We start from the raw sequence: 22,357 nt of genomic DNA, 5'->3' as shown, positions 1-22,357 counted from the left end.
TATTCATGCATTTCACGTGTTTCTCCGCATGAATAGCTTTATTTGAAAAATAGGTGTTTGGAGCTGAGAAAGGGACACACAACTGATGTGGCTGTGCTTGCTAATCCGGATTAAAGCACGCATCTCTATTTCCCAAGAGAGGGGCAGCGACGACGGGCAGCGGTAGGGGGAGAACGAAAGGGGGCGTATATTGAAAGAGGGGCAGCATTTGTTCACCGCTGTATCTGAGATAATCTCCCCCCGGATCAGCGGCCATCGACACCTCTCGCTCCTGTCTAATCTGCGCCGCTGTTCGTATTTGCATGCGTGCGCTGACCTGCGCCAGGTGCACCCATTAGTTCTTTGCAGCAGAAGCGTGCGAGCACGCCCCATTGAGCTCTTCATCCCGCTGAGTGAACACGGCATACACAGAGTCCTGTCTGCTCTGTTATGTTTAATTTGCATGGATTATCCACACACACCGCCGCTGAGCTATGAGAGGTTATTGTTTTTAAACAAGGCTGGGTGATGTTTGAAAAGGAGAGATGTCATTTGAGGTTGTTTTCACACCTGATAGTCCGGTAGACTCGGTTGGATTGGGGAGCAAAATTGCAACATTTGTGGCATTTTACGCTGTCTCACTGCAGACTTCAAACTAGCTTGTTCTCCACCTTGCCTGTTGGTGGCGCTCCAACTTGAATCAGATAAGGAAACGACAGGAAAATCTCAGAAGAAGACACAACCGCAACTTCCTTCTTCACAAAATGTAAAGAAAAACGGAGTGGCGTCAGATTTTAGTGATCTCTTTTGTCTTTGGTATAAGACCAAGAGTCGTTTCTCCTACTAGCATTAGACTCGGATTTGTTTTGATTGCATTTACCCAGAATGCACTGCGCTATAGTTCACTTCTGACTTTTGGAATAGTTTCCGATTTACATATGTATATATATTTATTTATACACATATAGCACCAGAGTTCACTTCAATCAAACCCAGACTAACTGTTTTGGTCCACATCAGTTTGATTATGCATTCACACCTCCTCAAATGAACCGGACTTTGTAGATAAACAAACTAGAGTTTGATTAAAGTAGACTAAATATGGCAGGGTGCAGATGCACACATTCTACCTGTGATTTTTCATGCAGGTGTTTCTCACCTGCCTAAGTGTGTGTGACAGACAGTTGAGTTCTCACCAGCTTCAGGTTTCCAAGGAGCCCAGTGGCAGTTTGAGTCCCCCGGTGCCTGAGGCCGCCATGTTTCCAGCCCACTGACTGAATAACAATCCTCTCTCCTCCCAGAGCTGAAGTACACAGGCAGGCCCGTTGCTTTGCCCACACCTGATCTACCACTTTTCACTTTTTACGTGATCCGTCACTCTTCCCCATCCGTCTCTCCCCAAATCACGCTCCAGGCACCATCTGGGCTTTTCAATAGATCTCATTAATACCAGCATTGTCCGGAACGGCTCCCTCTCAGGCTATGTGGTCATTAATGACACTTAGTGCGAAACACATCACATGCCGCAGAACAATGCATCTGCTATTTTGGCCCCAGAGGGAGTGAATTTGAAACAGAGTGGCGATACGAGCAGCATATTCCCCTGCGGCCGAATGGCACAGGAACTGATATTGTAGCACATGGAAGGATGCTGGAGGTTTTGTTTAGGAGTGCCTGGTCGACTGGAGAGTTACTTCAAAACGTTCCGTGTGGCAGCGTTGTTTGAAACCCCCCCAAAAAAACCAAAGTGTCCCGGTGTGTGTGTTGCAGTGCCAACGCAGTGAGCAGCCGCGACGGCCTGGACACGGAAACGGGGACGGAGTCTCTGCTGAGCCACCGCAGGGAGCGAGAGAGAGAGCGCGCACGCAGGAGAGCGAGAGAGACCGAGCGTGAGTATTATCAGACAGACGCAGATTGACATGGTAAAAAAGTCTCATTATCTCGTCATTTTTTTGGTGTCATTACATCTCAGTATTCCCTACTGTAATTTGTAAACCAGGGGTGTCCGAAGTCTAACCTCAGTTCTGGAATTGAGCCAATCTGGTCTGCAAACATAGCTTTTTGATGGAGATGTACACTTTTCCATCTTTTAGGGCTTTTTTTCCACAGATATGCAAGTAATATTTTCTCAGATTTTCTTAAATGGTCAATGCAAATGATGGTCAGTATAATTTTCAAGTCATGAAAGGAAATCTTGCAAGATCTTCCTTATGTTCTGTATCTGCAATTATTTACTGATCCTTTTTCTGTATTTAAATAAAAATGTAAAATTATGTTTATTACTGAGTGGAAGCAGGAGTACCTGGAGAGAACCCACACATGCACAGAGAGAACATGCAGGAAGACTCTGGCTGGGATTTGAACCCAGGACTTTTTTTGCTGAAAGGCTGTGATCAGTAGTAAAGGTTAATAAAAGCTTCACTACAATTGGTTTCAGTAAATTTGATTAAACCAAATCAAAACAAATGAAAGCAATTTCAGATTTTACAAGGGAACCATTTACTATCTGGTTTCCACTTTACAGCAGCCAACTGTACAGGGTATCGGCCACATAAAATGGTGATTGTGGTCATAATGTGACCAAAATCAAGACACAGCGTAACTTTGCAGAAGGTTCTAGTGGTACGACTCGTTCTATAACCGCTTCACATTCTCTGTAGGAAGAAAATAAGAAGCGAATTAGTTCACTGTGGGTTAAAGTTTCTGGAATTTACTGTCTTGCCCAATAATCATCTGCTTTCCACGTCTCAGGATTCTGATTTCCTCCTGCCAGTCACACTCCAGTCTGAACGATGGTTAGATCTGGTCATAAGACTGCTTTTTATGAAACATTGGTGGGAAATCTGCAGGAGTTGTTTCTGAAATACAAACCACTCTGACATTATGTACTTGACTAAAGAGAGGATTTAGGTGAAACATGAGTCACAGATTGTGCTGCTTGCACTCTGCTGTTGCTGTTTACAGCTGAACTGGATTTCGCTCTCCCTCTGTGTGTCTCCCCCGTCCTCCTCACAGCGAGCCAGGCTCCCTACTTCCTGCGCCGCTGGCTCATTAACCCAATACTCATTAATTTATGTGGTGCAATTAGGATGGCAGATCAGCATCAGTTTGGGGTTGTAGGAAGGGCTCTCACATGCTGGAATTACATTCAACCATATTATTAATACAACTGCATGTATAAAGTGATCACTTCTTTAACGTTTCCATATTTTGCTACTTTCTAGCCACAAAGTTGAGTGTGTTATATAATAGACCAAAACAGAGTAGAAGAAACTGCATTTCAGTCAACTTTACTCTTAATTCCACCTGAATAAAATCAAATGCATTCAGAAGCCTTCTAATTTATAGAGTTAATCTTTATGTATTCTATTCTCTGTATAACCCATCTGTTCTTTTACAGTCTCAGAGATTTGTCAGAAAATATTAATGAACAAACGGCATCAGATGGATCATAGGTTAAAGATGTGGAGACGTTTAAAACAGGAACAAGTTATACAACAACTCTTTTATCCAAAAATAGAATGGCACAGAAAGAGCTGGCCACTTATGTTAGCCGACAGAGAAGGAGCCTGGAGTCTGGAGAAGCTCAGGTTTGAGATTTAAGTTGACAGGGTAATTATTATTCCTGCATTCTCCAAATCTGGTCCTCATGGAAGAGAAAAACGCAGAAAATATGTGGAATAAAATGCTCTGGTCAGATGAGACCAAAATTTATCTTTTTAAGCAGAATAATTTTAAATTATTCTGCTTTTTATCTGGCTATTTTTATAGAGGGATGGGCAAAAATGTCCATCTATAGATGGGAAAAAAATAAAACTTACAGATGCACCAAATACAAACTCAGTAGGTGATATCGATATAAATACATGCCACATTTTTAAGATTTTTTCCCAGCTGTACCAGTATGTGCTATTTTCTGCTGGTCTGCCCCATAAAGTCCCAGTAGAATAGCCTGAAGTTTGAGTGTAAATTCCTCTGCAGGACTTTCTCTCTCTGCTTTCCCAGAGATTTATCTTCTAATGCTCTGCTGGATTTTGTTAGGATCTTGATTTGGCAACAGATTCCTTCTCACTGCTGTTACAAGCAAACTGAACATCTGCTGTTTTGGCTTTGTTTTCGGGTGAGATGTAACCCAGACGAACAAACTGGGCATCTTCCTGCTTCCTCCACTCCATTTTCTGGTGGGTTACCACATCCTACGCGACTCTTCGGCGAAACCCAGCCCCTCTTCCCGTCTCGCTGCCCCTTATTGCCTGGATGTTTGTTGGAGCTAATTAAATGAAACCACCAGAGGGAGCCAAGATGGCCCCTGAGGGTTCACCAGCAGCTCAGCAGCTCATCAATCTGGCAAGCAGGACCTGGTGAAATATAATTCGGTTTGTCTGAGTGTGAAGAGCTGGATGTGAAGACATATGAAGCAGGAAGTGGCAGCGCCCCACCTTGCTGCCTCGCTGCCGGCAGCATCATGATGAGCAGCAGGAATTTCCCTGACACCTTATCCATACGCTTTAGGTGATTCCTCCTTAGTGTGAGAATGCTCACTGTTGCACGGTGATGAGTTGTTTGTAGCTCCACCAAACTCATCTCCTCATATTTGATGATTAAAAAAAAAAAAAAAAAGATGCTGTTGGATATTTTACAGATCTCGAGGGGGAAAAGTGTGATGCGGATTTCGTTATTTTTCAGGTCTGCAAATGTATAGAAAAAGAAGATAATCTGGAAAAAAATAGCGCTTATTAATTTTAGTAAACACTAAACGTGGTGCCCTCTCCTCCATTTTGTTTTTCCTGTTTTCCTTCCTTCCCTCCGTCATACCTGTTTCTCTTCTTGTTTTGTTTCTTGTGTCCTACCTCCTTTCCTTCTTTTTGTTAAATATTTCCTTCCTTCCTCCTTTTATATCCTTACTTTTGTTCCTCATTGTTCCTTGGATCCCTCCTTACATATTTTCATCGTTCCTTCATTCATTCTTACTTTCTTCATCTGCACATCCTTCCCAAACTAGTGAACTATAATATCTTACACTGAACATAAACACAGATGCACGTAAATGTTTGGAAACATTTTAGATGAAAAATGTTAAGAAACCAATTTGTGATCCAAATGGCATCATGGAATCTGGAAAAAAAACCTAATTTCAATGCATTTTTTCTAATAAAAGAGAAAAACGTGTTGAGAGTGCTGCTTTTGCATTAATTGTAATGATGTTCCCTGCTGTCTGGATTGAGGTCAAAGAAAATACAGCTAAGCCAAAGCACTTTTGCCAGTATTAAAGTATTAACAGAGAGCAGAAAGGAAAAAACAGCCTCTGAAATTAAACCGCTCTCTTTTCGTTTTAAAGGAGTCTTGGATTTCTTTTAATGATATAAGTGGTGTATGATTATTTAAGCTTAAATAAAGTTGTTTTTTACCTGAAGAAAACGGCTGCAGGTCGCCTATAATCCCAAAACCAATGTTCTTTGTTGTTGTTTGGTGGAATCCTGTCATCTGATTGGTTGGAGGCAGATTAGTTTGAGGGTCTACTGTATAGCTGCGTGCCATATGAGGAGTGAGTGAGCGAGGGAGGAAAGGAGGAGGAAATACTTTCTCTTCACTCTTTTCTCACTTTGTCACTTTGGGATGGACTTCCAGCTGAGGTGAGGTGACGTTTAAATAACGATTCAGGACTCATTTACTGGAAACATTAGCGTTTCTTTGTGATTCGTTATATAGTGGGGTTTTTTTGTCAAAATATAACATCGTAATGATTATTTAGTTACAATTCTTTACTTCCTATCAGTGTGTTATGAATCATGCAATATCTGTAATTCATATATTAACAGTTTAGTGGAGTGTCTTTGAGGTAAAATGCTCACTTGATTTCGAGGATTTCTGCTTATTCTCCTTACTGTTTATGTCTCTGTTGTAGATGAACTGTGAGCAGCCAGCTGGTGGCTGAGGCTTAGAGAGTGGCTGGCATCACAAAGACGCACATTTTCAGTCTGGCTCCGTGAACCTGCACATTTGTTTTTCTTTCTTTTTTTTTTTTGCTCTGTTTTGTTGTTATATTGTGGGGAAAGAAATATGCCTGGGTGAGAATCCTGACCCGTTCATGTGCAGTAGCTCAGCTTTCGTCAGGGCGGAGCTAGCCATGGAAACCCCGGCGTGGCTGGAATGTTTTACTCGCTCGAGGCGAAAACACGGGCGGCCACGCCTTTCTCGCCTCTTGACACCTTTCCGGCAAGTCCGCTGTTACCCCGAGAAAGCGCCGCCTCAAAGGCAATGTACGTACAGATTGGGGCAAGAATTTCTCCAAACTTTAGGAGCTGCACTTCCAGTTTCCGCTCTTAAAAACCTCTCTTGTGTATGGTTTTGTTGCTCCCTGATTCCTGCTTTTCCCTCTCATTCTGATCCAAGCCTACGATGAGCAACCTGACCTCAGATTCTAACTCACAGCGCGTCTTCTGCTCTCTTTCTCTGCAGTCCCTCGCATCAACGGTCACTCTAAATCCGAGCGCACCGCCAGGGACTCGGCCATGGGTTACGACAGCGCCTCGGTAATGAGCAGCGAGCTGGATTCCAGCTCATTTGTTGACAGCGAGGAGGATGAGGATGCCAGCAGGTAACGTGACACCTCACATCATAAGATGTACTTCTAAGCCCCTCAAACACTGAAAGAAACGTGTGGGGGCGGAGATAGCGATGCACGCAAGTCATGGTGGGTCACATATGGTTCTGTTAAAATGGTCAAAATTTCAGATATCAAACAAATGTTACTATCAGATGAAGAAACACTCAATAAATGCATTTTTAAAAATAATTTAATGTATCAAAGGGAAAAAAGTCGACCAAACCGACCTGGTCCTAAATGAAAAATAATCGTTCCCTAAAAATAACGATTTTTAGGGATTCCTCCAACTCAATAATCAGAGTTGGAGGAGTTTTCCATTCTACTCTGCAGATTTTTTAAAATTCAGGTGCAGTGAAGAGTTTTAGATCAATTGGATTTAAGTTTAGACTTTGAGTAGGCCACTCTAGGCGAGTTTGGTCATGTGACAGTGATGGCAATGCAGCGCAGTATTGTGGGAATCAGAGAAACAGTAAAGTCAGTGAATTATATATGTAATAAATATTGGTATATATTGCATATAGGTGGGGTGCTCTGGTGGCACAGGGGTTAAGTACAACCCACATAAGGAGGCCTTAGTCCTCGATTCAGCCGTCGCAGGTTCGATTCCCAGCCTGGTGACCTGTGATGCATGTCTTCCCCCTTCTCTCATTACCCGCTTTCCTGTCAGTTCACTATCTGAACTGTCAGTTCTGATAGTTCACTGGCCTGTAGAGCCAATAAAACCTTTAAAAAATACATTTATATTGCATATGGATCATAAAGGCAATACTAATGCTGGATATCAGTACCGGTGATTTTATATTTGTGCATCCCTAAAACAAACATCTGTTTATCAGATGTTTTAAGAGAATAGGCTTTACTTTACAGCTTTATGATTTAAAATTCTACAACTGTAAGTTTAATCGAATAACATATGATTAATTACATAATTATTGTTATAAAATATTTTTGCTTTGACTTTTGGTTGTTTGTCTTGTTTCTCTCTATGCTGCCTTGTGATGGATAGAAACGCGTCGATCCATTTTTTTTTACTGCCGATACGATACAAATATCTGAGATTTAGTGTCGGCCGATACCGACCTGATGCAGCAAAACTTTGCTGAAATGACTTAAAATGTTTCTTTTTTTTAAAATCAAAGACATAAATGTACTGTTTTACAATTTTATTTTCTAACTCTGCATCAGTAAAGCACATTTAAATATAACAATAGCTTCACTAGCTTGATCAAACATTTAAAAACAACTTTAATTTGGTCAGTCAATAACAGCCATTCTACAATAAATAATAAAGAAAGTGAAACAATAGGTTGACCACGTTGGTCAAACATGAAAAAATAAACTGCAATCAACATATAATGTGAAATAAATAGTAAAGCATAGAATTATACTGAATAGATTTGCCTTTATTGATCGAGCTCATTCTCACTAATACCCAAAGATTTATTTCAATATCAGGACCAATACAGATGTAAATATTCAGTCGGTTTGTCTCTATTGATGAATTATTTTACAAGCAGTTACAGTCCAAGTTTATTGTTTTTCTGTGGTTGCCTGCAAACAAAACATTACATTTCTCCACTCAACCTTGACTCTCTCACGTATTTAATTATCAATGTCAATTGAAGTTGGCTCCCAAAAGTAAAACAGCTTAGGGACTGAAGCGGTCTTAGGGCAGCTTGCTTTTATCGACTTGGCCTTTTAATCGGCTACATCTCATTTTCCCTCTCATTCTGTTTCTGAAACACCATCTTCCCTCCTTGTGTTTCAGGCTCAGCAGCTCCACAGAACAAAGTTCTTCTTCGCAGCTCATGCGCAGACACAAGCGGCGCAGACGGAGACACAAAATGGCCAAGATAGACCGGGTACGCACTTCTAAGCCCCATCACCGCCAGAGCACAAATGAACGCTGACGCCGAGCAGCGGAAAGCGATGAGAGAGCTGATTGATATGGACTCTGTGTCACTTTTTATTTACCTCTTTCTCCCTTTCTAGTCTTCATCTTTCAGCAGTATCACAGACTCCACCATGAGCCTCAACATCATCACCGTCACACTCAACATGGGTAAATGAGATTTGCACGTTGCCTTTTAGTTTTTTTCTTTATTTCTTACTCCTCACACTTTTTTTTCTTTGCTTTTTGACAGAGAAATACAACTTCCTGGGCATCAGTATTGTAGGCCAGAGTAACGACCGGGGAGATGGCGGCATTTACATCGGCTCCATCATGAAGGGAGGAGCCGTGGCTGCTGACGGCAGAATAGAACCAGGAGACATGCTCCTGCAGGTACACCTCCACTTTTACAAATTGTTTGTGATGAATTGAAAAATCATGATAAGTATCTGTCTTCTTCACGTACACCAGTGACTCGTTAGCTGCCACAGTTAATGCGTCACAGATGAGACGAAAAGTCATGAATGTGTCTGCGCCTGTGGTTTTTAAAGCATATCGATAACCACATCTTATTCACTTCCGTAGCAAGGCTTTTATGTTGCAGTTTTCCTTTCTGCGGTTGCCGTCTTGTGATCTCTGTACGTCAAGAGTTTTGTTGTTACGCATCGTCTGAAGCACGTGAAGGCTGATTGTATTTTCTGTGATCGCTGCATTTTATGTACGGTTTAGGATTTGTATGAATCTGAAGGCCATAAAGCTCTAAACACACCATTGTAAACAGAAACATCCAAGCTTCCTCTCTCACCAAAATGTTTAAAATGACTTCTAGGTCCTAAAAATCCACACAGTGAAACCTGACCTTAATGTTTTGTATGTGCACCAGGTAAATGATGTGAATTTTGAGAACATGAGCAACGATGACGCTGTGAGGATCCTGAGAGAAATCGTTTCTAAGACTGGGTAAGAGCATCGAACTCACTCAGTTACTGTTGGAGAACAGCATCGATTCGTCCAAAACTTTCTGTTTGTGCTTTGTAAAAAACATTAAATGCTTCAGTTATATCAAAAAGTTGGATTTATATTACTACAAAATAATTTTTTTAAAGATTGTTGAGGCATGCCGGCTGTCAAATTGTCACATATCTCCCTTACATCTTTATTGTAATACATTGCTAATACATGCAATCCATATTTACTGTCACCCTCATTAAGATTTGCTAAAAAAAAAACGACTTCATTTTTTACTGAAGTGGTTTAAAATAATCTTGTCTTTCCTATTTTTAAAATTAGACGACAGAACTACATCTGTGTCAGATCTTATGAATACTGATTAAAGGATCATTGTTCAGCAAAAAAAGTTAAATATAAATATTTTAAAAAGCTTCAGTTATGGTTAGTTTATAGGAATTGCTCTGAGTTTTTCTAATGTTACAGCTGACTTTTCCCACAAATGCACTAAAATTAAATGGTGGATTTTTTTCTAAATATTTCAGTGTGAAATTATGCTGCAGCAGTAAAAGATTCACTTATTTTAATTTTTTTGGCACATTTTCACACAGATTTGAATAAATATGAAGGCAGATGTTGGTTTACGACCTATTGGGGTTTCCATAGTTACACCCAAACCTGCTAATGTATAATATTCATATACAGCGGCATCACCAATTTGTACTAAACTGTTTTTCAGCTTATTATTATTTAAATGTAATTAAATACTATTTAATAAATCTGATTATCTGTACGTAAAGAGGAACAACAATTTTAATTAATAAAATTTTCAGACTTTGTCTTTTATTTTTTAATATGCCTCTCCACTCTTTTCAGTTTATAGCTTATATTTGCAGATGTTTGTGTTTTTACCCTTTACTTATTTTTAAATTCTTCTTTTTTAGCCCTATTAGTCTCACTGTTGCCAAATGTTGGGATCCGTCTCCGCGAAGTTACTTCACCATCCCTCGTGGTAAGATCTTCCTCGGTCACGCAAGATGACTCTCGCAAAAAGTATTCACACCCCTTGAACTTGGTCACATCATTACCACAAACTTCAGAGTAATTCAATGTGTTTAGCAAAAACACAAGGTAATGCGTAACAGAAAAGTTTTCTGTGCATTTGTATGCAAACCCTTAAGTCCGCACTCAACCACCGTTGCTGCAATTACATGTACCAGATGTTTGGACTTCTCTATTAAAAGAAAAGCGTAGCCGCAGCATGACTCTGCAACTTCCACTTTTCAGAAGAGTCTGCTCAGAATGACATGCAGTGTTAGCTTTCTGAAAGATTGCATGAAATTTCTGTTTTCTTCTCAATTAATTGTCGTTTACTGTGTCTTAACATGGCATGTGGCTTCATCCAGAACTTCCTCTGGCTTCTTTAAAACGGTGACTTTCTGATTGCCTCTCTTACGTAATCATCCTCTTGTTTGTTGTCAGATTAAACTCTGATGATCTTAACAGATGAATGTACTAATTAGGTGACCACAAATTTTTTCTTTACATCACAATTACCCTGCTTTATGTTGATCTATCACATAAAATCCCAAGAAAAGGCACTTAAATTTGTGGTTGCAATAAGATAAAATTAAACAAGGGTGTAAATATTTTTGCAAGGTAAAATGTTGAGTTAGTTACCTGAGCATTTTTGTTTAATATACTCAGCGGAGCCAGTGAGACCCATCGACCCTGCAGCCTGGATTTCTCACACCACAGCGCTGACGGGACCTTTTCCACATTACGGTAAAGACAGCCAGAGTCTTCTTTATGAAAACACGTTGAGTAATAATTCAGATTCTGGTAAACGTATATATATATTTTCCCCCATTCTTTCTCTATCTCAGAATTTGATGACCTGCCCCTGTCTGTTGGTAAAACAGACATGGCAACCATTGTGAAGGTGATGCAGCTGCCTGACTCTGGCCTGGAGATACGCGACAGGATGTGGCTGAAGATCACCATCGCCAATGCCGTCATAGGTGAGAAGAGCAGAGCAAAACGTTACAAGTACACGCATTCTGTGGTTTTAAAGCCAATTTACTGTAAGTCGCACAGAACTGAACAGAAACTACAAAAGATATTCACTACACACAATGTTGTGCGCTGTGATGGTATCAAAATTACTAGTGCTTGCACATCGTAGTCTCTGGGGTCACTTTGTTGTGTCAGCAGCATTTCCAGCGTGTGTCGCAGCTGGAGCTACCATATCTGCGTGTTTCTGTGTGTGTGTTGCTGCGTTTAGGTGCTGATGTGGTGGACTGGCTTTACTCCAGAGTGGAGGGCTTCAAGGACCGGCGAGATGCAAGGAAGTACGCGAGCAGTCTGCTGAAACATGGCTACCTGAGACACACCGTCAACAAAATCACCTTCTCCGAACAGTGCTACTACACATTTGGGGACCTCTGCCAAAGTATAGATGCTTATTCCTTTATAATTGAGCCCCTCTGTTACTTCTTTATGCTTATTTGATCCTTCTCTCCCGCTTTAAGACATGGCGTCACTCAATCTGAATGAGGGATCCAGTGGCGGAGGCTCTGAGCAGGACACGTTGGCGCCGCTACCTCCCACCACCAACCCCTGGCCTCTTGGCGGGCAGCCGTTCCCCTACCCTCCGTTTACGTCGGCGCCCCCCTGCTTCCCGCCGGGATACTCCGACCCGTGCCACAGTTTCCACAGCGGGAGCGCCGGCAGCCAGCACAGTGAGGGTGAGCAGCGACGATGGCGCAAGACGGGCCCCCTCGGTTTTCCATCACCAAATCATTAATTAATGTAATCTGACTCAAACTGTCTGTCACACGACGTCCGTGTTAGCAAGCGTGTGACTCATGCTTAACGCTAGCCGTTCTGGCCCTTTGCTTTTGGATTGCCTTCTCCATCGTTCAGTCTGTGTTTTCTAAAACGCTTCCTGTTGTCGTCAAGGTCAGTCATGAGTGCGTTGAGTCACGCAGCGGACAGCTCTGCAGTACTGGGTGTGTACAAAACGCTATAAGACATCTGATCAGCCGTGTGATCCGGAATCACAAGCAAATCCCATCTGTTTCTCTATGAGTTCTCAGATGATCTTGGTGATGCATGATTTTTATTTTTTATTTTTTTGCATTGAAAGAGCGCAGAGAGCCTGAAGGTTTTGGGGGGAAGAGGGTTGGAGTGGGAATATTAAACTGATCTATTCAGCTAAGCTATCGGTTTGTTTTTCATCACTGTGAGTGATTCATCTAAGCATGGCCATATCTTGCTTTCAGCCATTCTTTTCACCAGTCTTTGCAAGAACGGAGAAAACAGACTTAAGAGAAAGGAGGGGTAGCCGCTGCGCTGCAAAAACACAAAAACCTACCAGATAATTTTGGTCTAGTTTCTAGAGCAAATATTTGGTACATTTGAAATAAGGCAAATTTAACTCACAATTAACTTTTAAGCGAGATATAGGAGCTTGTTTTTAAATCAGAAATACTGTAATATTGATGGGGAAAGTGGCAGATTTTGTCACTTCACTACCAAGCCATTATTCCCTTGTTATAAGTGAAATAATCTGCTAGTGGAGCTAATACTTTTTCATCAATATTAAGGAATTATTGACTTAAAATAAGCTCCTATGACTTGCTAAAAAGTGTTAATTTTGTCTTATTTGCACTAGAAACCAGACCAAAAATACTTGGTAATATTTTGTGGTTTTTTTGCATTGTATTTATGCTAGAACATAATTTGTTTAGTCATATGCATGTGTTTGTTTTTGTTGGATTATAAGCCATGATTTATTCAGCTGGACAGGGACAGGAAAGCAGCAGGAAGCGGAGTTAGTTGAAAGGCAGTGGAGCAGGTTTAGGATGGGGACGTCTGGCCGGTGAGGTGTGTGTAATCCTGTTGTTCCCTCTGTTTCTGCTGGGCTACGGTAGACTGAAGGAGGAGGTAGTCCCAGGACACTGGGGGAACCGGTAAGCCTGCTAACCCCCTCTCCTCCTCCTCCTCCTCCTCCTCATCTTTCTCCTCTGCTGCTCTTCTCACTCACCATCCAGTCTCGCTCTCCCTCTGTCCTCTCATCTTTTTCTCCCACACTCAGCATTCTCCACCTATCATACCGCAGCTTTAAGGTTTTCTCTTTCTTCTCTTCTCCCTCCATCCTTTGCCAGCTCCATGATTTTTTTTCTGTTCCTGTGTATCCTTTGTGTGACTCTCCTGACAGTCGATTTCTCCCTCTCTGCACCTTTGGGCATGCGTTTGTTCTGTGCGCTGGGAGGTGCATGATGCAGGATGATCAATCTTGAGGCTTGTGCTGCTTGGGGACAATCATGCACCACTTTACCCAGTGCTGTTGGGCTCATTGCAGGAGTTGAAATGTTGTTTTTGCAACGTGTGGTACACCTCCATCAGTGTAAGCAGCACAGCTGCGCTAAAACCGCCTTTTTGAGGTAGATTTGACGATCTACTTAGTAAGTTACTGAAACGAGTTGTGCTTTTTCTGATGCTGGTGTGTCACGTTTGTTTGTGCAGTGCCTTGCAGACATATTCAAGCCACTTGACCCTTTTCATGGTGCATTACAACCACAAATATTATCGTATTTATTGAGATTTTATCTTGTAAATCAATATAGTAGAGCATTGTGGTGGATGACTGGTTTCAGGTTTTTAGACGTATTTACATCCGAATGTCTCTACCAGCTTCATGGAGACTACTTCTTTTTTCTGAAACTTGCTGCAGATTTTTAATTGAATTGTGGGGTACAGACTTTGACTAGGCCATTCAAACACATAAAAATACTTGGATTACGTCATTCTTTTGTAGCTTTGGGTGTGTGTTTAGGGTTGTTTCATGTTTTTTTCACCCTGTAACATGTTTTTACCCTGCATCCATCTACCCATATAATCTGATCCCCATCCTTCTCTCTACCCCCACAGCATTATGCTGCCACAACTGTGGGGATGGAGATGTGCATATAGCATTTACTTGTTGTCCAAAACATTAATTTTCCATTCCATGTGCCTCAAATGGCTCTTAAATCATTTGTAGTAAAAAAGTAATACTAATGTGTTTGAATAAAGATATGATTGTGATTTTTGATGGGATGATTTCACTAAATATACACAAAAGATGACTCCAAAACAACCGGTGATATTTTTTTATGTCTTTTTTTAAAAACCGTTTGTTCTTTCAGAATCAGCTTTGTAGTCCAAGGCTGTGAGCCCAAAGAAAACATTTGACTTTGATTTCAACCGATCACAGTGTAAAGACATATCTATATGTCTTATATACAGTATATATAAAATATATATATTTTAGAGGAAATAAAGGATTTTTTTAATAGCATTTTCTACAAATATAGTAAAAGACAATCTATAAATCCACTTTATTGCAAAACTTTTTCGTCTGATGATGGTTTTTTGAAAGCGAAAACGCATTTTTTATTGTGATCTATCAAAATTAAAGCTCATGTAACATTTGTCGCCCAAAACAAGTTTTATTTGGATGCATTGAAGTTCAAAATGGCTCTTTGTTTGGAAGAAAATTCCAAAACTATTTAATTTCTTAACGTAAAATAGATTTAATTTTCTGGTTGCAATGTAACAATTTGTTAAGAAAATTAAAAATTCAAGTGGTATGAATGTTTTTCCAAGCGCTGCTTTCACTGTGAATGTTTGTGTCTTTAGAAACAGCAGCTGCAGGATGATTGTAGTTGTGGTGGATCTTTAAGCTCAAACCTTTGACTTAATCATGTTTGCTCTTGACTGGTGACTCTTTCCTAGATAGCCTTATAAAATGTCACATCTTAAACAATAAGCTTTAATGTATATTATCCGGTTTAGAGTTTCAGCTGACAAAGTCTCCTCTAAGCTGTTGTTTAATGTGTGACCTTTTACTATTTTCCTGCAATCAGTTTCTGGTTCTGAGTCAGCTCCATCCGATCTGTTGCAGCTGCCACTCAGTGTGTTTTGGGCTGTTTTCTGCAAATGCTGCAAAAGGCCCGCTTGAAACATCTTTTTTTCTTCTTCTTCTTTGTTTTTGTCAACAGGAAGTCGAAGCAGCGGATCGAACCCCAGCGCAGGCAAAGACAGACGCTCCCCGCAGGAGAAGGCTCAGAGGACGACGTGCTGCGAGTCGGAGTCGGGCGTCCGCGGAGCGAGGCGGGGCGACCGCTCCGCCAGCCAGATGAGCCACCACAGCCACGCCAGGTCGAGCCTGAGTCACAGCCACTCGCACAGGAGCCACTCGCTGTCCCAGAGCAACCACCCCTCCTTCGGCTACAGCCACACCCCCTTCACGCAGGCGGGGCCGGGCTCCTGCGCGCAGAGCGAGCGGAGCCACGCCTCCTCCTACGGACCTCCTGGCTTGCCTCCCCCTTACTGTCTAGCTCGCCTCGCCCCCAAACCCTCGGTGAGCAGCAGCACGCCCCCCGGAGCGCCACCGGGGAGAGAGCTGGCGTCCGTTCCCCCGGAGCTCACCGCCAGCCGCCAGTCGTTCCAGCACGCCATGGGCAACCCCTGTGAGTTTTTTGTGGACATCATGTGACAGGACAGTGCCTTCAAAAACAAAACAAAAACACAGTGAGCACAAAACAATCCTCCCTGAACTCACTTGCGTGCTTTTCTTTTTTCTCCTCAATCGTTTGAGCGCCCTTAAAGCTTCTGTATGTAACTTTTATAAAAAAAAAAAGTTTTTTCTTTTTATTATTTCTTAAAACTGTCATGACAGTATAGTATGAGAGACAAAATATGAAATATTCAACTTCCTCTACCCCTTCCCTGCAGAAATACACAGTTTGGTCAGAAACAACCAATCACAGGCAGGAGGAGGGTCTTATCGCTGCCAATCATGCTCATGTACCTACTTCTCACACTGTCCTCCTTACTCTCTACTATGCTACATCTTCTTCCAGGTAGCAGAACCGGTCATGAGTATTTAGTTTAATTAGCAAAATCAATATACAGATGAAAAAATTAAATGTACCAACAAATCTGCCCAGGTTTCCTTTATTTTATATATCTCATCTACCTCGACAAACGTCTGAAAATGAACCGCTGAGACTTGACTGACAGACCCACCAGCTCATGTCTGCACTTTTGCAGATACAAATAGTGACTCTACTGTTACCAACTCACTGGATTTCTTGCTACATTTATCAACATTTCAGACCAACAGTAGAATCAGCAGGTCAGGCTTTTTAAAGATCATAACCAGAAAACTGTAATCGGCGCAGGAAGAGGCAAAATTCCTGTGGGATTATATAAAGTCTCCACCTAAATATTATAGAGAAAATATAATCCAAGAATGCAATGCCTCATCAGTCGATCATTAATTTATTAAATACAATCATATTGAAAAAATAAAAAACATCTGCAAAGCATTAATGAAAATTAAAAAAAATATGTAATAATGAAAAAAGTTACACAATTCAGTACAGTTTTAAATAACGTTTAAACTCTTAAAGGTCTTTTACAGAATGCTAAGGCTAGTTAGCATGACCACCAATGATAATGGATAAACAGTTTTCCTTTAACAATAAGTTTGTTTGAGCAGCACATGGCCAAGCTTGATTGACAGCACTAAGACCCTCCTCCTAGCTCTGATTGGTTGTTTTTGGCATTTCTTTAGACAGCAATAGTAACACTATGAGGAGGTAGAGGTCTCATATTAACCTATCACAACATGGTGACAGTTTTAGTGAATGTATAAAAAACAGATTTATTTTTTAATTAAAGTTACGTACCGCAGCTTTACGTCCAGAATGTAGATACCACCCAGGCCCCTCTGTGGCCCCTCTGTGGCCCCTCAGCTTCCCGATGTCCACAGAAAGGAATACGGGCTGCGATAGCACAAAGGAAGGATTCTTCTCGCTCACAAGCACAGGTGCTCCACCTGAACCCCGCGCCCTTTTTTTTACGGACATGTACAGTTTGTGAAACGTTTGTGCTGTTTGATGTGGTGACGTCTTCGAAGCTACCACGCAGATATTCTGGGGTAAAACCTCGGACATCGTCTGTTCAGCGAGACCTTTACCTTGGCTGGAACTGGATCTCAATCCCCCAGACCCAGAACCCAAAACTCTGGACTTACGTCTGTTTGTGTCCAAACCTCCACCGTTTCTGGGGCTTCTTCGCCAGCAGCTTACCTGAGCTCCGACTTGCCAACACTAACCGAGATCTGTGGACCCAACAACCGGCTGCCAGTTTGACCAAGGCTGCGTCGTGCATGTCTGAACTGCTTTAAAGAAATTTTATGAATTAATTTTGTTTGAAGTATTAGCTAAACTGGAGGGGAGGAGGTTCCCTCTTGTTCTAAAGGATAAATCCGTACACTGGAAGATTTTGTGATTTATTTATGTGGTCATGTTGCGTTGATGATGTTCTCACAGTTTGTCTCCTCTAAGCCTCCTGACAGACAATCAGACATCACCCTTTGTGAATCAGAGGCTACTTTCTGCTCTCAGCCATTTTCTGTCAAACGTGCAGTAGGTGTCAAAAGTCTACACACCCCTGTAACTGCAAAAGGTTCTAAATAAACCAGTTTTAGAACCTTTCCCACTTTTAATGTAAACATATTTTCTCCATTATTCAACTGGAAAACAAGTAATTCTGTCAGAAGGTGAAATATACAAAAGATAAATGCGGCACTTACCTGGTTGCATAAGTTTCCACAACATTAAATGAATGAACTTGATTCAGTCTTCTTGAGTTCATATCAGACATGAATTATAGAGAATTTCATGAACGTCAAATCAATTTCAGCTGTGCCAGAAGGATTTTCCTCACATTTGCATTATTTAGCTAAAGCAGAAGCTTAAGCAGAGAATAACAAAAGATCTTAACAATGTCAAGTACTTTTTCAGAAGAAAAATAATTATATTTACATTAACATAAATCAGTAGTTAGAGAAAATATATAACACTCAAACTGGATTTTTTTTTTTAACATAAGAGTTTCATGCGGTCTAGCAACAAGTTGAATTAAATCTCCAAAAATCCTGTGGAACTAATGACTTATGATTGGATGAAACCAAATTACAATGAAAAACACAACATTCCCCAAACAGGAAATTGTAAAAAAAAAAAAAACCAACAAACATTAAGGTGGAAAAAGCTCTGAAATAATTGATCAAACTGTCACATTTTCACGTCACGAGAAACTTCCGTTTCACCAGGAGTGTGTGGACGTTTTACATGCACTGCGTCGTTTTTCCCATCAGGTGAGACGACCTGGACATTTCCAACACTTTGATTTAAGCACAGTGACACCAGCAGAAATGTGAGCACAACTATCCAACTGCCAAACCAGTTTGCTGTTGCAGCGTCGTAAGAAGTCGGTGAGAGAAGCCGGCGCCTCGCATTATGTGGTGGATCGCTCTTTCTTATGTCAGAGCTGTTTATGTTGCCAATTCTCTGTTTGTTTGTGATTACCATCAGTTTCTTCTCATTTCACATGAGTTTAAAGTGACTTCGAGGGGAATCCTGGCCAACAGAATAACCAATCCCCTTGCCAAACAACGGCAAACCCCTGACGCATCTACTAAAAGAATATCTACAACAGGGAACTAACACTCTAGTTTTATGAGCACTTTTTCATTTTGTCTCTCCCTTTAAGTATGAAACACTGTTTGCAATCAAAGCTTTCTCTTTCATTTTGTATCGTTACAAAAGAAGAATAAAATGTACATAGAAATTTATTATATATAAGAATTAAAAATATATCTGTTCAACTTTTTGTCTTTATTGTCCTTTTCTAATCTTGCACATGATAAATCACTGGAATCATACAAACACACACTGTGCTTAGTCAATTGTTGACGCCCCAATTGATTGGTCACAGATGAAGAAAGAAACAAATTTCCTCAGCTAAATGAAATTATTTTTATTCAATATTTGAATGAGTTTAGGGAGAATTCAAAACCCTGATTGATAGTTCTATGTTTTTTGAAATCATCAGAACGTTTTGCTTAACTTTTAAAGTTTTTCAGTAATTAAGTGAAGCTTTCCTTCGCTGCTTTTGTTACGTAGGAGGAGGAAACCTCGGCTGTCCATCCCTCTAACACTTTCCAGCAAGAGCAAAAAAAACAACAACATGTATTCCAAACTCCTCCCATAACAGAGCTCCTAAATACTAAGACTATTAGCTTAGCCACACTTTAGTGGAACCCAGTGCAGCCAGCAGTTTGGTATTCAAGATCTAGATCGAATTCATCTGAGTATTAGTGAGGTTAAAAACAGAACCAAAAAGGAGAGATTTGCTCTTTCTTTACCACAAAGCTGCAGGTGAGGCACCAATCTGTTTCCTGCTGTAACCTGAATGTGCAGTAAAACAGTATTTTACGCTGGGTTAGGGTTTGGGAAGTTGACAGGTGTAAGGACTTGAGGTAGTGATTTCTAGACAACTAAGTCTGAACATGTCCAAAACTGCAGCTCCATTTATATCTATATATATAAAAAAAACTGGTTCAAGGAAGGAACAGTCTTAAGGTCATGGGCACATGTGATCTGATCCAAAAGATGACTGACTCTAGCTCAGGCTGCTAGAGATGCAAATTCTGGTTTTGATAGAAAACTATCAGAATATAACGCAGTTCTACTGAGTACCGTAGTCCGGGCCTCCACAACTTCTGCTTTACCATCCTATCGGATTTTACTTTCACATCAAACCCAAAATCTTATCTTGAAAATAAGGAGCCTTGCCTACTAAAATTAATTAAAGACTCCTGCATCAAGATTGTGTAAACTGCATTAACACCACAAGATGGAGACACTCTGCACTAATAGTGAAACAAAAGTTTAATTTCTCACAAGAAAATGTATTTTGAACTTTGAGACGCCATATATATAAATATATATATTTTTTGGCAGCGGTATCATCGATGCTCCACTGGGAAGAAAATGGCGGTAAAAGTAAAATAAAATAATAATAACAATAATAAAAACGCGCCACACCAAACGTGTCATGATCTAATCTGCGTTCACAGTTCACGCTAACACCCTCCTGCGTGGAAACTCCGAGTTGGGTGTACTTTCCCAGTGGGTAGACGTTACTTTCACAATGTTCAGACACCCAAAATGCAGCTCGAGACCACCGGTTAACGTGTCCCACCAACCACACGCGCGCACGCGCGCGCAGACACTTACAGACAGGCGCGTGAAAGGAACGTTCCCACTCACGAGAGGGGCGTCAGTGGTCAGGAAGGAAGTGACGTCGGGTATTCGATATTTTATCACTCAGCTGCAGAGGCAGATTAAACAGCGGGTCGAAATATCAGAGGCGACCTATTTTAAACAGCTCGCGTCTGTAAAATTAAAAGCGCAAATAAAAATAAGTTGTCTTTTTCTATCAGAGCTGACGCGACTGTCACCGAACCTACATGTCAGCCTACATGCGACTACATGCAGTCATTTACCAGCAGGCTGAACGTTAATGATACTTACCGAACGATTTAGGAGTATTTCCCAAGTCAGTATGTTAATAGGAGGAGGGGGGGGGGGGGGGGGAGTTTACATCGCCTCACAGCGGGCAGGGGGCAAGGGGGCGTTTAGGGGTAAGAGTGGGAAGTGTTTCTGAGACTTTTGACATCATATTTGTGCAATCTGTACATAGAGGGAGGTGAATCAAAACTTGCGTGTTTCTTTAGAAGGTCAAAGATCATCTTTTATATGTCAGGGGAATGTGACAAGAAAATGACACAGAGGTGATTTGGTAATGATGTTTGAATTGTTGTTGTTGATTACCTTACTATGAGTGCTGGTATGCCATAAATTTCCCAAATTTAAGACTTACTGGAAGGAAACAGTCTTTTAAGAGGAAATAGATAACAATCATTTATTTTAGTTAGATTTATTTTCACTTAAAAAAAAAACAGCATTGGGCTTTTATTTTCAGTTTTGCTATCTCAAAACAATATGTGTGATTTAGAAAGAAACGGAATTTTTTAAAACTTCAGGCTTAATCAGTGTCACATGGTGTAAAGCGATCATAAATTGTATTTCACATAATTCATCAGCATGCTTGCTTGACTCAATACAATGAAAATATGAAAAGACGTGTATGATATCATCTTTACCCGTAAAAAAAAAAAAAAAACAGTTTTTAAATCCACTGAATCTATTGTGTGGCACAGTTTAGGTTTCTTTTTTTTCTTTTTATTTCATTTGTTGTGGACTCAAGTGAAAAGTTGGTGTACACTGGAAACTGTTGTGAAAAAATCCACACCGGGTGCGATTGTTATCTAACAAGAACCCTGGAATCAACATTATCAGGTCAGGTTTGTTTCTGCGCATGGCTGTTCATGTTGAAGGGAGAAGAATGAAGGCTAATCTGTCTGATCTGTCTCCTGGAACAAAAAGATCCAGATTCAGGAACGAAACCAGTTTCCAGTTTTTTTTTGGCGAGAGCAAAAATAACCCAAATGATGATGATTTTCCCATTCTATAAATCCATCACATATGAATCTAGAAAAGTGTAACGCACATAAAATCACTTTTATGTTGGTTGTGCAAACTACTGAAGACAGGTTTGTTATGAATTATGACGGCCGTGTTTAGGGGAAAGTTTTTCCCATGCAGGAGCATCAAAAATTGTCACGCATGGGACTTCCAGGTTAAAGTGGGTCATGTTTGCGGTTCCGCTTCCTGCTGAAAAAGCCAGGATGGGAGTGTTGGCGCTATTTATTCTTTATTTCTTTATCCATTTGAATTTTGTTAGTTTATTCTTAAATTTCTAGTTTTTGTATTATTTGCAGAGTTTATTTGCAGGTGAATAATTGTTGATTCTATTTATCTTTTGTTTTATTATTTGTTCTTATTTATTTGTTTTCTAAGACAGGAAGTAAGGTGGATCAGTCCACTTTCTATAAGCGTAGGGGCCTGGTAAAGGACCAGCAGGCATTTGGGTTTGGGGCCTATGGTTTTTACCAGAGCCACAGA

General features: G+C 40.8%; 1 protein-coding gene across 5 annotated transcripts in view; it reads left to right on the top strand.

The window, feature by feature from the left end:
- dvl1 (dishevelled segment polarity protein 1) overlaps nt 1–18,551 on the top strand; it is a 32,955-nt gene extending 14,404 nt beyond the window's left edge. Inside the window, exons 4-17 of one of the 5 annotated variants that reach the window (XR_002752799.1) lie at nt 1,750–1,868; nt 6,439–6,577; nt 8,355–8,448; nt 8,579–8,648; nt 8,731–8,870; nt 9,361–9,437; nt 10,370–10,437; nt 11,133–11,210; nt 11,312–11,446; nt 11,710–11,877; nt 11,957–12,172; nt 12,387–12,436; nt 13,361–13,399; nt 15,473–15,556. Coding sequence is in view for 4 of the 5 variants with exons in the window: in XM_014469770.2 (XP_014325256.1) it covers nt 6,068–6,239; nt 6,439–6,577; nt 8,355–8,448; nt 8,579–8,648; nt 8,731–8,870; nt 9,361–9,437; nt 10,370–10,437; nt 11,133–11,210; nt 11,312–11,446; nt 11,710–11,877; nt 11,957–12,172; nt 15,473–15,969 (1,854 nt within the window). In the remaining variant the exon portion in view is untranslated. Of the gene's footprint in view, nt 1–1,749; nt 1,869–4,882; nt 5,613–5,884; nt 6,240–6,438; nt 6,578–8,354; nt 8,449–8,578; nt 8,649–8,730; nt 8,871–9,360; nt 9,438–10,369; nt 10,438–11,132; nt 11,211–11,311; nt 11,447–11,709; nt 11,878–11,956; nt 12,173–12,386; nt 13,047–13,360; nt 13,400–15,472 lie in introns of those variants that run through there. The other 4 variants (XM_023334311.1, XM_014469770.2, XM_023334292.1 and 1 more) reach the window with 4 other exon arrangements.
- Nucleotides 18,552–22,357: the final 3,806 nt, after the last annotated feature.

Source organism: Xiphophorus maculatus, chromosome 1 (genome assembly GCF_002775205.1).
Source record: "Xiphophorus maculatus strain JP 163 A chromosome 1, X_maculatus-5.0-male, whole genome shotgun sequence".
Classification (NCBI taxonomy): domain Eukaryota; kingdom Metazoa; phylum Chordata; class Actinopteri; order Cyprinodontiformes; family Poeciliidae; genus Xiphophorus; species Xiphophorus maculatus.
This window is presented reverse-complemented; position numbering and strand designations above follow the sequence as displayed.